The following is a 13,820-nucleotide window of genomic DNA, read 5'->3' on the forward strand; positions in this document are numbered from 1 at the left end:
AGCCTCGTCTCCAGTGCTCCACGCTGCCCATTCACAGGCTTTTGCCAAAACACCCCTTTAAACAAGGGCCAGGAGAGCTGTTACACATATCAAAGCACACATTGAATGCACACTGTAAACAGGACATCACATCACAAAAAAAAAATCCCCACTCGGGGCAGCGCTTCCATAAACATTGGCCAACGTACCATCGGTGAAGTCCAGCGCGTACACTGGGAATCTTCGTGCAATGTCATCAGAAATCCCCTTGCCAATACTGAGAAAGTCGTGCAGCTGAAGAAAGGAAGGAAGTGCTGTGTCAGTGTAAAGGCTCATGCATTGTTAAAGAGATTAAGCTCCTTATTCAAGCCTGATAGGAGCGAGAGGGCTCGTTTTCAATAGGGCATTCAAATCCCATCTTGTCGTGATAATAAAAATAAACTCGCCAGGATTCAATTTATATCCTCATAGCATTGTAAAGGAGAAAATCCCCCAGACCACCCTGTTTTCCTCCCTTCCTTCCCTTTTCCCCTCCCATTCCTATCTGCATCCCTGTTTTGCAGGTGAGGGAGCTGAGGATCCACTGGATGGATCAGACATTGGGTGCCCTGGGGTTAAACATGTCTGAGGTGCCTTCCCATCCCTCCACACAACTTTTCCTTTAGATGCCAGCACAAAAATTCTCCTAAATCCATGTGAAACCTCTGAAAGAGGATCCCCAGCAAGTGCTTCCTCCTTGGCATTGCCATGGCAAAGGGAGACCTCAAAGAGATATGAGGGAATTCAGGTTGTCTGCACCTCAAACTCCATCAACAGGGAAAAGCTTGAATAAATCCACGCAACCATAATTTCTGCCCTTAAAACACAATAAAAACACCGGGGAAGGGTTCCAAAAATCCAACATGTTCCCTTTTATTCCTGGTTTGGGGGCCTGCAAGGTGCAGTGGGATTCCTGATAGGATCTGCTGCTCACCACAGGCAATGAGGAGCTTGTCAGGAATATGTGACAGCTGCTATTGACTCTCAGCCTCCCAGTCCTCACAACTCCTTCCTTATGGAAAGCACATGGAAAGCATCAGGGTAGGCAACACTTACAAATGAGGCACCTGTCAGATTTTTTTCCTGTTACTCTCAGAGCACACAAACCACTCTGAAAATCAAATGCACCTTTATGCAGTGAGAACAACCCCAGCTGCCTCAGCTAAAACATTTCATGTATTTGTTGCAGAAACAGGCACAGAAGACTTATAACCTCTGCTAGGGAGTGTAAGGGGAGAAATAAAAATTACAGACACAAAATTTACACTGACAGATCATCTCAAAGCAGCAGGGAGCTCTTCCTTTGGCTGCTTCATGTGGAAACTGATAAAAATGACTGCTTTAGAAAGGTACAGTGCTCATTTAATGGACTACACACTGCTTTGCCTTCTCTCCTGGAACTCACCTGTTTGCGGCACCTGGAAAATCAGAACCACAAACAAAATAAAGAAGGGAATCTTTTCCTTTAGAAGGAACATACCAGGCACAGCAATCACTGGGTTTGGGGTGCAAAAGAGGAGCAGCTCCTTTATCAGTGACTGTATCATCTCAGATTTCAGCTATTGAAGTCAATTCTGTTGCAATGCACCTGTAGGGCTTTTTGAACTTTAGGACAGTTTCAACTCTAACCTGAACAACCAGGATGAGCAGACAGATGTGTTACCAGCAAAACATCTGCATTTGAAGCATTTCCGAAAAATCTCTGTGCTTCAACCATATTTGGTGGCAGAGTCGGACATCAAAGCCAGATGCACTCGAAAAGCAATTTAATTTTTCCCCCCAGAAAGAGATTCCTGAAGGCATGAGTCAGCCAGAGAATCACAATGGCCTCAGACTGGGATGTTTACTTATCATGCTGCAGTGAGCACAGGGAAAAGGATGCTCCGGGTGTCTCATCTTCCAGGGAAGGAGGAGCAGTGGCTGCTGCTGGCCTGGGGCAGCAGGGAGGGAGCTCTGGGGAACAAAACCTGTTCCAGGCAGCTGGGAGTGTACAGAAGAGGAAAGCACTGCCTAACTCATCTCACAAGGCACCAGGGTTATGTTTAAGACCCGCCCTGATTTCTTCCACGCACTTGTTTCTTGTGTGTGTGAGTGTGGAATGAGGGTAGGGGGTGTCAGTGGAACCTCACCAGCAGGAAAAGCTGTTCCTTCTGTTGGGCTGATTCTCCTGTGAGCTTTCCTCTCTGCTCTCTACCCTCAACCTGGGCTGCCCCAGAGATATCGCAGAATGGTTTGGGCTGGAAGGGATCTCAAAGCCCACCCAGGTCCACAGGCAGGGACACCTTTCTCTAGCCCAGGGTGCACCAAGCCCTGTCCAACCTGGCTCTGGACACTTCCAGGGATCCTGGGACAGCCACAGCTGCTCTGGGCACCCTGTGACAGAAGGATTTCTTCCTAATACCCCATCTAAATCTATCTCCCTCAGCTTAATGCCATTCCACCCTCTCCTGTCACTCCATGCCCTCTCCAGCCCTCCTTACAGTAGGAGGCTGCTAAAAGACTGAGTTACAAAAGATTAAAAAAATACAGAATATAAAAGACTGGCCTCCAAAGTTACAGCCCTTTTTGGTTTCACTTTTATCCCCCAACCTAGCCAAACAGAGGAGGTTCATGAATTTTTCCACTTTGCATTCCACAAATCTCTCCCAGCTTCTTGCCATTATTTGGGTTAGAGGAAGAGGCTAAGCCAGCACTTAGCAGCTACAAAGCCAAACAGAAAAAATGTGCTCCAACAACTCTGACCCTTCCTCAGCCCTCCCCAGAAGTGCTGGGGGGCTGCAGGAGTATTTTACAGAGATCAGGGACATGAGTCTGTGCAAAACCACAACATCCTCTGTATCCCCCCTCCTGCTGATGCTGAGCACACACAGCCCCCTCAGCAAATCCACACAGGACACAAAATCACAGCCAGAAAAACATCACAGCTGTTAGGGGCTCCTCCATGAACAAAATCACAATTAGATGCCTCAGTAAACAAGAGGATTTCAGGCTGACTTAATTATGATTGAGTACATAGCCTTGCCTAAATAATCCTCTGAGATGAGCCAAAGCAAAGTGACAGTGCTGTAGGCACAGCAGGGAATGTGACTGTCACATCCCCCTCAGTATTTCAGCAGAGGTAAAAACAAGCACTTGCAAAAAATCCCACTCACACCCAGAATTTAAGGCTTGTTTCCTCTCCCATCACTGCAGGACCCAAGAGGCCAGATTTTCATGTCACCCAGAGACTTTACACCTTCCTGAGAGCTCACTTGTCATAGTCCAGGGGCTCCTGGGAGGGTGTTCATTTCTCTGGGGGTGGCTGACAGGTTGAAATTACACTCCTGTTCTCACATGGGTTTGTGCTCATATTAAATGCTTCCTCCCCACAAGGGAAGAGATGCTGGAGACAGCTCTCAGGTGCTGAGGAATCCAGCCTAGGAGCTCAAATCAACCTCACTTCTCCAGGCAAACCTTGGCTTGCCAGGAAATCTCCTTTCCCAGCTCTTTGTGCTGGCAGGGTGAGGTGGGGATACAGAGGCTGCATCTCCCAAGAGCTCAAGGATAAAATGGTTTTAAAAAAACAAAACACTTCAGCAAATCCAGGCCCATGACTGCCAATGCCAAAAGCAGGAGCTGAAGGAAGAAGTGTCACCCTCTACAGCACTGGCTTGGAGAAATCAGGGTTCTGCCTTTTCCAAGCAGGCCCGCAGGAATCACCACTCTCAGGGCCAAAATCTACAAGCTCAGTTTCTCATCCAGCCCTCCTCACCAAACCACAGAGCAGAAAACCCTCTGGAGACATTTTTTTGCTATTTTTAGCAAAAGACTAAGTCAGACACTTCAACTGCTCTAACAAAAACCCATTTGAAAGGCCAGGTGTAGAGGGTTAAACCTACTTTAGGTAAATTACTACTCCAAATATCCCTGCCTTGCATGACCTGGGTTTAAAGAGGGTTTCAGGACTTGTTCTGCAAAGTTAAGAGCAGATCTGGGGTCTAGCAAAGTTCAAAGCACTACCTATAAGCAAGGGGATTCCACAGGAAAAACATGAGCTTTGCTCATTTCCAGATGTGCAGATCAAACCCCTTAAATCTATTCCAGGGGGGAAGAAATAAGTGATAAGTGAAGCAGCTCCTGCACTATAAGCAACCCAAAGCTTTGGGGTTATTTGTAATGTAGAGACAGGAGCAGCATGCTGGGGATGGCACAGTTTGTTTTTCAGGTATGCTGTCTGCTTAAAGAATGGATTTCTGAACGGAAAAACAAAGCAATGACCAACACACAGGAAATTCCAGAAAAGAAAGCTGAGTTACAGCATTTCCCTCCAACTTTAAAGTACAAAGCAAGTAATGTTTTACAGAGCTACAGATCAAACAGGGAGAATTCAGGCCAAATACTGACAGGCAACTTTTAAGTGAAATTACCGTGCAGAGATGGCCAAGAAGCTTTTTGGCTGCAGGAAAGACAAGGAGCAGCTTCCTTCAGAGCCTTCTGATTGTAAGGATTAAGTACCTTGGACTGACAAGGAGCAGAGATCCATTAATCCCACCCTCCACTAAGCATCTGGAATCAAAGTCCTGCAACCATTTCAACCCCCAAGTGCTCTGCATCCCTTCAGCACCTGCCTCTTTAAAGTGGCTTTTTGGAGATTTATAGCAAATCTGAGGAAGGTGGATGTGCACAAAGCAGAAATTTGGGGAAGCCTTGGTGGTGGGAGCTTGCTGGGAATGCTGCTGCATCCACTGGCCTCAAATGTTCACCTCCTCATCCCAAATCTCCTTGGATGGATGGATGGATGGATGGATGGATGGATGGATGGATGGATGATGAATGGATGGATGATGGATGAATGGATGGATGGATGGATGGATGGATGGATGGATGGATGGATGGATGGATGGATGATGAATGGATGGATGAGGGAGGGATGAGGGAGGGATGGATGGATGGATGGACGGATGGATGGATGGATGGATGGATGGATGGATGAGGGAGGGATGGATGGATGGATGGATGGATGGATGGATGATGGATGGACGGATGATGGATGGATGGATGGATGGATGGATGGATGGATGGATGGATGGATGGATGGATGAGGGAGGGATGGATGATGGAGGGATGGATGGATTTGGACACCAGGGCATGGCAGAGGTGCTGGCCAAGCCTCACCTTGAGTTGTTTGCTACCATGTGACGTGTGCCCATCTTTCCTTCCTGAGGGTCTCTGATTGGCCACTGTCAGCAAGTGGCGTTGATGCACCAAGGCCTCCTTGAACTCCTCCTCAGTTTTGGTTTCCAGAAGCTTCTGCCGGAAGGTTATGTCTGAAAACATCGTGGCAAAGGTCCTGCCCACTTCTGTGGCCGTTTTGGTGCTTTTCTAAGCAGGGAAAAAAAAAGACAGAAAAAGTGCTTGTAAAACCATTTAATTTCACTTCTGAAAGGTAAACCCCATAATTTATCCCTCTGAAGAGGAACATGCCCAGCTCCCAGGATCCCAAAGAGACGTGAGGGAGGAGGGCACATGTGGAAGCTGTTGCAGATGAACACATATCCACAGCAGAATCCTCTGGAGGCACCACCACAGGTCCTGAAGCCCTGATTGATCTTTACTTGATCAACTTCCCAGAAACCAATCCAAAGCTGAATCATGCTGAGTGTGCATTTTATTCCTCGTTTCCCTTCAAGACAAGAAAAAAACCTTTGCTACTTAACAGCACCTCAGCATTGCTGCTCCTGGGGTGGAAAGGTTTCTGCAGGTACTGATGTCTTATCTGAAAGACTGAGATTATTGTGCTCATCTGATTCCTATTTTCTGGAAATTAAAACTCAATTCATTTGGCCACTCTGGGGAAATTCTGGCAGCACAAGTGGAGGTTGAGAGCTCTCAGCTCAAGTAACCACTGGCACAGATGAAAGGATGGGAAAAAACAGCTGGGAACACACAAAAGGAGCTCTTGTCTGTCTTCACTAAATGTTTGGAAGGGACAGGAGTCTTGCAGACATGAAAAAAGTGTTTCTTTTCAGGATTTAATATTTCTGTGAGACACATGCCTGATCTGTGGGGGGTCCAGCTTCCAACAGAATCCAAGCTGCTTTCCTACTGCAGGAAATTAAATGCAAAGGGAAGAGTAAAGGAGGCTGAGGTCCCCATCCCTGCACAAACCCACCAAATCCAAGCTCTCCAGGCCCTGACCCGCTCACCTGCTCCTACTGTGGCCAGGACAGGTAAAATACTTGCCAAGACTAAATTACACAGAACCACAGCTCATTAAAAGCTCCTTCTGATGCCAAGTTTTAACCCACCCACCTCTTCTACACTCCACACTCATCATGCAGCAGCTACCAGAGACACCCAAACATTCCCCCAGCCCTGGAGAACCTCCAAGCTCCTCATTCTGCTGTGAAAAGAAGAGTGAGCATCTGTGATTGATCCCAATTGCTTCTCATGATTCACAACCGAACAGATGAACAATTTCTCCATGGACACAACCAAATAATTCAGTGTGGGTGACGCAGAAGCTCAGGCGTGGGTGGCACTGAGCTGGTCCCAGAGTCATTGCTAATGCTATCCTTCCTCCATCACTCACATCATCCTCCTCTCTGCCATTTGTTCCAAAAAATTGTGGCTGCCCCATCTTCCATTTGCTCCAAAAAATTGTGGCTGCCCCATCCCTGAAGTATTCAAGACCAGGTTGGATGGGGCTCGGAGCAACCTGGGACAGTGGAAGGTGTCCCTGAACACGGCAGAGGTTGGAATGAGACTGTTTTAAATGTCCCTCCCAACCCAAACCATTCTGGGATTCCATCACCAGGAATGTCCCTTCAAACACTCACTAGGGCACATTCAGTTTAAGTTTCCAGGGAGAGGTTTGGATTTAAGTGAAGGATTTTCTCTGGGACTTGCTTTTAGAGTCTGTAAACCAGTCTGGATTTGCCAGCACAGAGGAGGCTCCACCTTGCACCTCTAAGCAGCAACAATCCTTGGGCTGGATGCTGCAAGGATTGCTTCAACATTCCCAATGCTCTTCCCATTTTTCCTTCACTAAGGAGATGAACAGTTTAGAGGGGATAGATATTTGCAGGAAAACTAATTTTTTTACCTTCCTCCATATTAGCAAGGCAAAGAATCTGGATTCCCAGCATAACAAATGCCCATTTTATGGACTTTCCCCCCTTCCATTGAACCTGATGCTGTCAGCAGGTTAATTATTTTAACTGCTGCACCAGAAATGCGCACTTGGGGCTGGCTCCACCAACCCATTTAAAATAAAAAAGCACATTGGCAAGTTCAAGCTTTGTTGGCCTCCACTCCCTTCCCTTAATTTGATGCTGACCATTGGAATTGCAAACTCTGGGGATCCCAGCGGATGCGGAGCCGCTGGCGGGTGCTTTGCACGTAGCTGGCCCCAGATAACAATGAGGGAGAGATCCATGGAGCTGCACACAGCTCCAGGTGTTCTCCCTCCTGCTTTGCACAAGGAACATCAATATGTTTTCAGCCTGTTGGCTTGGAGGTCGATGCCAAAAGCAAGTTGGGAAAGACCTGCCAGAAATCCTGGGAAAGAAGGAAACACCAGGATTCCCATTTAAATGTGGGTGGTGGTGAAGGGGGGAGGAGACAGGCCAGAGCAGCAGGTCCCAAGGTCACACAGATAGCATTGAAGAGCAGGAAATTGAATCAGGACATATCCTGTCCCAGGAAAGGTCCTCAACCTCTCCAGCACCTCCCAGGAGCACAGACCCAGCAGCCCCAAGGTGTAAACAGCCAGCTGGAATGTGAAAAGGTCTTGAGCTTTGAACCACTCAGCCATCAGCTGCAAGAACCACCTTGGTCAGGCCAGGGTTTTCTAGGAAGACAGGATGGTGATCCCCAATTAACCTTGATGCACCCCAAGATATCAGAGTCAGACTTGGATGATCCTTGTGGGTCCCTTCCAACTCAGGATATTCTGATTGCAGTGAAAGTGTTCTACTGTGCCATTCTTGTCAACACCAAAGAACCAGAACTTGAGCAAGCTTTAACATTGCTGTTTCAGGTGCTAAAAGCTCTGAATCCAAAGAGCCTCAGGGACAGGCTGACCTTAAAAGCACCACAGCTCCCAAAAAGTCTCACCCTCACTGCAACAGAGCTCAAAAAAGAATCGTCTTCCTCTTGGCTACATCGCCTCCAGCTGCTGCAGCCACACGTGCAGGGTAAATGTCAGCCCCATCAGGGAAGTTTGTTGGGAAACAACCCAGACCTTTGCCCTGGGGCACCAGCTGTAGGCTCACAAGAGCCTTTCAAAAGCTTGGCTTTAGCAAGGAACTGCATTTCTTACTTCTAAAAATAGCAGCTCCAGCTGGAGAGGGGAATCCATGGAGTGTTAAGGGCATCCCAGGTGTGTAAGGGGACTACAGAGCATCCTCCTCCCCATCAGGATACAGGCCATGAGACAAGGACACAGCCCACCAATCCACCCCTCACCAACAGGATAAATCATCTTGACAGCTCCTGAGAACACCTCAGGCCTTTTCACATCCCCTTGTGTTTTAAGAACAAACCAACAAATGTTTAAAAACATTTATTAACCCTTGGAGGAGCCCAAGGAAAAGCAAACGTAGGAGAAACTGCTCAAAATTATGGAGCAAGAAGAACAAAACTCACCATTTTGGGAGGAGCCAGGACCAGTATGACAAATCTGACTTCACAGGAGTTCTCCCCCCAGTTCTGAGGCCTCTCCAGGCGGCTGATGCAAACGTGACGTCGCTGAAGGGACTTTATAGTGCAACTGTGGGGAAAATGGGATTGTCAGACTGGGGCCCACAACACCAGGCATGATCTCCCCTGGTGCACAAGGTATAAAAACACATTTCACCTTTGAGAAACACATGATGGTGTTGGTTGAAGACCTCTGTAGTCTTAAACTTTTAGTTACTATCAGCCCAATTCTGCTCCCTTGTGTACAATTTGACACGCATGTTTTTATGGGAAATACCTTTCAAGATTTCAAGGTGTATTCTGCTTCTTCCTCCAGCTGCTTTTTAACAGCCAAGAAAACAAATGACAGAGAGCACAACACACTGAGTACTTGCAGAGCTACTGAAGCTTCTACACACACACACACACACACACAGAAAGCCTCTTATTAAAAACCACCTGCATTATTGGAAAGCAGATTACATTTCATTTCACCTGATCTCCCAAGGTGCTTCTGGAAACACTCAGGCAAAATGCCAAGCCAATATACTCCCACTTCTGCCTCAGGCAGATCTCTCTGTTGTAATGGCTTTCCCCATTTGCTCCCAGCTGTTGTTTTCCACTTTCTGGCTCCCAAGTGTTAAAGAAACCAGGCTGACCTCCCTGCTCAAGAACCACGGAGATGGGATTAGTGCTTGGAGGGAAATCCTTGGCTGTGATCCAGGGGATCGGATGGATGTTTGACTCCCAGAACCAAGACTAACAAAGAAAGTTGTGTGGAATAAACACAGGGATCATCTCCAGAGGCTGTGAAAGACCAGGTCTGTCTCTGCCCCAGGCTATTTAACCAGAGCTGGGACCTGTTTAGCTGCCACTTTTCCTGCTGGGAAATTCTGGGGCTTGCTGCAGAGACAGCAAGTGAGTAATGCCAGCCTGGCAAGCAGCTCTCCTGTTCTCTTTAAAGCCACCAACCACTTCCCAACCCTTCTGTAAACCACTGGTGAAAAATGCAAACAGGGTTTGCCTACAGACACCTGGAAGAGGTATGGAAGTGTTTTCCTACCTCACAGTTATTATTATATACTCCCCTCCTTTTACATGGTTCAAAGTTATTTCAGCTACTTGCTCCCTTTTGTTCATCTAACAAGCACCCATCACAGTCCTTTGACAGGAGGATTTATTTCTCTAATTTCTCTTCCATACTCTATCTTCTTTCTTTCCTTTTAAGATGTATTCTCACCCCCATGCACCCCGAGGGCTGTTCCATTAACAAGATCTTTGGCTGGAGATGTCCTGGTCTGGATCACATTGTATTTTCTACAACATTTGCATTTAAAAAAATTAAAAATCATACCATCAAGTATTTTCTTACTGAGTTTGACTTTCTGATCTCAGACTGAAAGCAGACTGCTTCCATAAATTAATCTCATACAGACACTTGTCTGAGAGCAAGCAAACAGCTTAATTAGAACAATACAGGGCATGAGAAAGATGACACTGGTTCATTTATTTCCTAACTTCCCTTCACCACAGCCTCTTGTTCTTTTTGTACTTGAATCAGCTTTGCAAGAGAGAAAGACCAAGGCAGGTCCTAAGGTGAAGAATAAATATCTTTTGAAGTAATTGAAAATAGAGTGCAAGCAACACTTGTTTTCACAACCAAAGCCAAGCCCCTGGTTGCAATCCAGCTGTGGCTGGACAGCAGACAAGTCTCCTTGTGTTACAGCTCAGCAAGCCAGAAGGGACATGAACTCTGGGCTTTGGACCAACTGGAGAACCTTCAAGTGGCCCAACACCTTCAGTTCTCTCACCCTCACCCACCTGGTCACCAGCAGTGAATGATTACTCAAAGCATTAACATTAATTCTGAGCTCAGCTCTCAGCATCTGCACACCTCAGCTGCTGAGCTTGATGCCTTGTGAAGGCTGACCCAGAGCAGAGGTTAGAGCTAAAGAATAAAGTAGGGAGATTTATTAGGAGGCCTCAATGGATCCACCTTGGGCAGCACAAGAGCCCAGCCAGGGCTGCACCCAAGATGAACCAAAATGGTCCCAAAAATGGATGACCAGTCACAGGGTCTCTCACTTTTATCAGTTCTGCTCCATTTGCATATTGGAGTTAATTGTCCAATTCCAGCTTTAGCCCATGCAGTCCCACCCTGCTTGTTTTTCTCTCTTCAGCCCACATTGTTTGTGCTCTTGGGCTGAGATTCGGATCATTTGTCCTTGGTCCCCAGCTGGAGCAGGAATTATTTTGTCTCCCTGCTCTGTGCAGAGAGCTCACCATCCCCTCATATGAAGCCCAGACCCACACACTAAAGCAGAATAGAATCTGAAAAATATAGAAGTTAAAACCTGAGACATCAAGCTCATCAATTAATCCGTTTTGAAAAGAAAGGTTTGCTGGGCATTTTGGACATAATTTCTATATCAGCCACGGCCAGCAGCAGCAGGTATCAGCACCTGTGGCTCACAGAGCTGTACCAACACTTCCCACTCACCTTTCCTTCCCACCATGTGCACCATGCAGGACCTGACCAAGCAAGAAACCACTCAAGTACAAAGCAATCTGGAAAAGCCTATTATAAAGTGCAGTAACAAAGCAAGCCATGTGTTCTGGAGTTTTCTTTATCCCTGGAGTGACAGGGTTATGTTTCAGCTCCATGAATTGTCTCCAGAGCTGTGTTTTCCAGAGACAGGAGCCCTGCCAGCAGTGCCACAATCCCACTTCAGCTCAAGAGCTTCTTGGGTACAGAGGGAAAACTGGACTGGAAAAAACTGAGCTTTGCTATTGGGTCTCTCTTACATACAAGATAATTTTCATGGCAGCCACATAAAATTTGTGTTTCTCTTAGTCAGGAGTTCACTGGAGGGAAGAGGATCCCACAGTATTGAAAGATTTCACACAGTGGAGTTGACATTGACAAGACACCAAGAAATTCATTGTCATTATCAACCCTTTTAATCTCAAATAGTTTTATCCACAGTGCTGGAGTTTAAAGTTTCTCAAACTTCTGAGAGTCTCCTCCAGTTCCTCTGTAAAGAAATCTATGGACACTGACACAGGGATCTAAATCCCAATATCACACCAGCAAAACTGAGAATTTCCAACACTTAGGTCAATGTACAAATAATTGAGATCAATAACACCTTTACAAATCAGGCTGGAGTTGATTTAGTGAGGACAAACCTGATTAAAACCAGATTTAAACAGGTGCCACAGAGAAGATGGGATGTACCTGAGCCTGGCTGCATGGAGGGGAGGAACAGTGCAGAATGTAGCCTCATCTCAGTCTGCTCTCCCTCTGTTACATCCATTTATTTGGGGAAAAAATGATGTTTCAATACTTCCAGTGCAAGGCCAAGTCACTCCTGCCCATGCATCATTCAGCAGCTCAAGCTTTTCTTCAAATTCAAGCAATTATTTAGCTGACTCAAATCCTATTCCCTGGTGTAGCACTTACAGCTCCCACTTTTGTTTTAATTCCAGAATCCAGATACAAATACAATACAAACCAAAACTGCAGTCCCAACTAGAATTGTGCAAATATTTGTAAAAGACACAAAAAAATAAAGTTCTCTGGTTTATATGGAGAAATCCCAAGCCAAGCAAGACTGCAGGTAAAAGGCAGCACAGCTCAGGCCAAGAAGAAAGTCACTTTCAAAATGAAACAACTTTTTTTTTCAAGTAGCACTTAAACAAATTCCCACTAAGAAAAAAAAAAAACAGAACTGGAGGGTAAATAGCCCCAAAAAACTGAGAACTAGTAAGACATTTTCAGCTGACTCTAAATCAAGTCTGGTTTGGTCAAAGCCTCCAAGTTCTTTTTTGGTTTGACTTGAGGTACATTTGATTCTCCCTTGGTTTGGCGAGAAAGCTGAAAAATCTATTTTCACCCAGTATTAGTCAGCCCAGGAAATGCTGGACTATGATTTAATGAGATGCCAGGTTGTGTTCTCAGCAGTTTTATCTTGATCCCCCAATAACTGAGCTCTTAAAAAGGGCATTTAAAATGATAGCACAAATTCTGCTTCCCTGTGCTCCTCTCTGCCTCTGGTGGTGCTGAGGGTGGCACTGGGATGGTGAGAACTGGCAGAGCTCCACCGAAATCCCAGACCCACCGAGTCCCACGTGCCCCAGGTCTGCCCCACACCCAAGACGTTATCAGAGTAATAACACATTGCTCAACCAAATCATAAAAAGGGTCAAATTATGGAGACCTAAGAGAAACAGAAACCCTCTTTTAAAAGGGCAAGAAAGGAAGTTAATCCAGAAACAAATTATCCCTTGCAGTATGAAAAAGCGCCCAGCAGAGGTAATCAGCCAGCCAGCCTTTTCCTGTCCCCACACAGAACAACAATGACACTTGTTCTCAACCACTGCCAATAAATCTTCCTTTGCTGAGCAGCTCCAGGCACCAGCTTGGAGAAACCAGGATCTGCAAGTGAGGAATGAAGCTGTGGCCAGGCCAGGCAGCTCACCCACAGCTTGGCACAGTCTGGTCTCAGCCACAACACCCCCACTCCAGGCTGGAAGTCCTTCTGGCCTGGGAAATGCACCTTGCTGGGCTCCAGGACACTCATCCTCTCCAGGGGGAAGGATTTCCTCCAGGTCAGTGTGTACTGAGAATTCTATTCCATCACACAGCACCTGTAGGAGCTCTCCAGTAGCACCTAGGATGGTCCAGCATGGAAGGAGAGGCCCTTAAAAGAAAATTAATTGGTTCTCTGCATTCAAAGAACTCTTGCCAGATGTTGGCTGTGGCACTGGGGCTGTCACTGTCATATTTTCTGAAAAATCGCTTTGCCAGGATTTCTTCTCCTGGGAAGATGAGTAGCCTCAGAGAAAAAAACAATATTATCTCATTTGCTTCTCCCAGTTTTGCTGCTTTGGAATGTGGCTGGAGATTGTTTACCAACAGGTGCATGTTTGATTGGTTTCATGTGAATTGTTTTTAATTAATGACCAATCACCATCAGCTGTGTCAGACTCTGAGGAGACAGTCATGAGTTTTTAATTAGTATCTTGTTAAGCCTTCTGTCTGTATCCTTTCTCTTTCTTTAGTATAGTTTTAGTATAGTATAATATAGTATAATAGAGAATATAATATAATGTAATAAAATGTAATAATAATATAATAT

General features: G+C 46.1%; 1 protein-coding gene across 1 annotated transcript in view; it reads right to left on the minus strand.

The window, feature by feature from the left end:
- The window catches only part of SLC4A11 (solute carrier family 4 member 11), an 89,575-nt gene that overhangs the window by 30,969 nt on the left and 44,786 nt on the right, over positions 1–13,820 (minus strand). The window contains exons 8-10 of the mRNA XM_005429448.3: positions 8,647–8,770; positions 5,173–5,379; positions 189–273 (exon numbers count right to left, since the gene is read on the minus strand). Of these exons, the coding sequence (XP_005429505.1) occupies positions 189–273; positions 5,173–5,379; positions 8,647–8,770 (416 nt within the window). The remainder of the gene's footprint in view (positions 1–188; positions 274–5,172; positions 5,380–8,646; positions 8,771–13,820) is intronic.

This window comes from Geospiza fortis, unplaced genomic scaffold (assembly GCF_000277835.1).
Source record: "Geospiza fortis unplaced genomic scaffold, GeoFor_1.0 scaffold62, whole genome shotgun sequence".
Classification (NCBI taxonomy): domain Eukaryota; kingdom Metazoa; phylum Chordata; class Aves; order Passeriformes; family Thraupidae; genus Geospiza; species Geospiza fortis.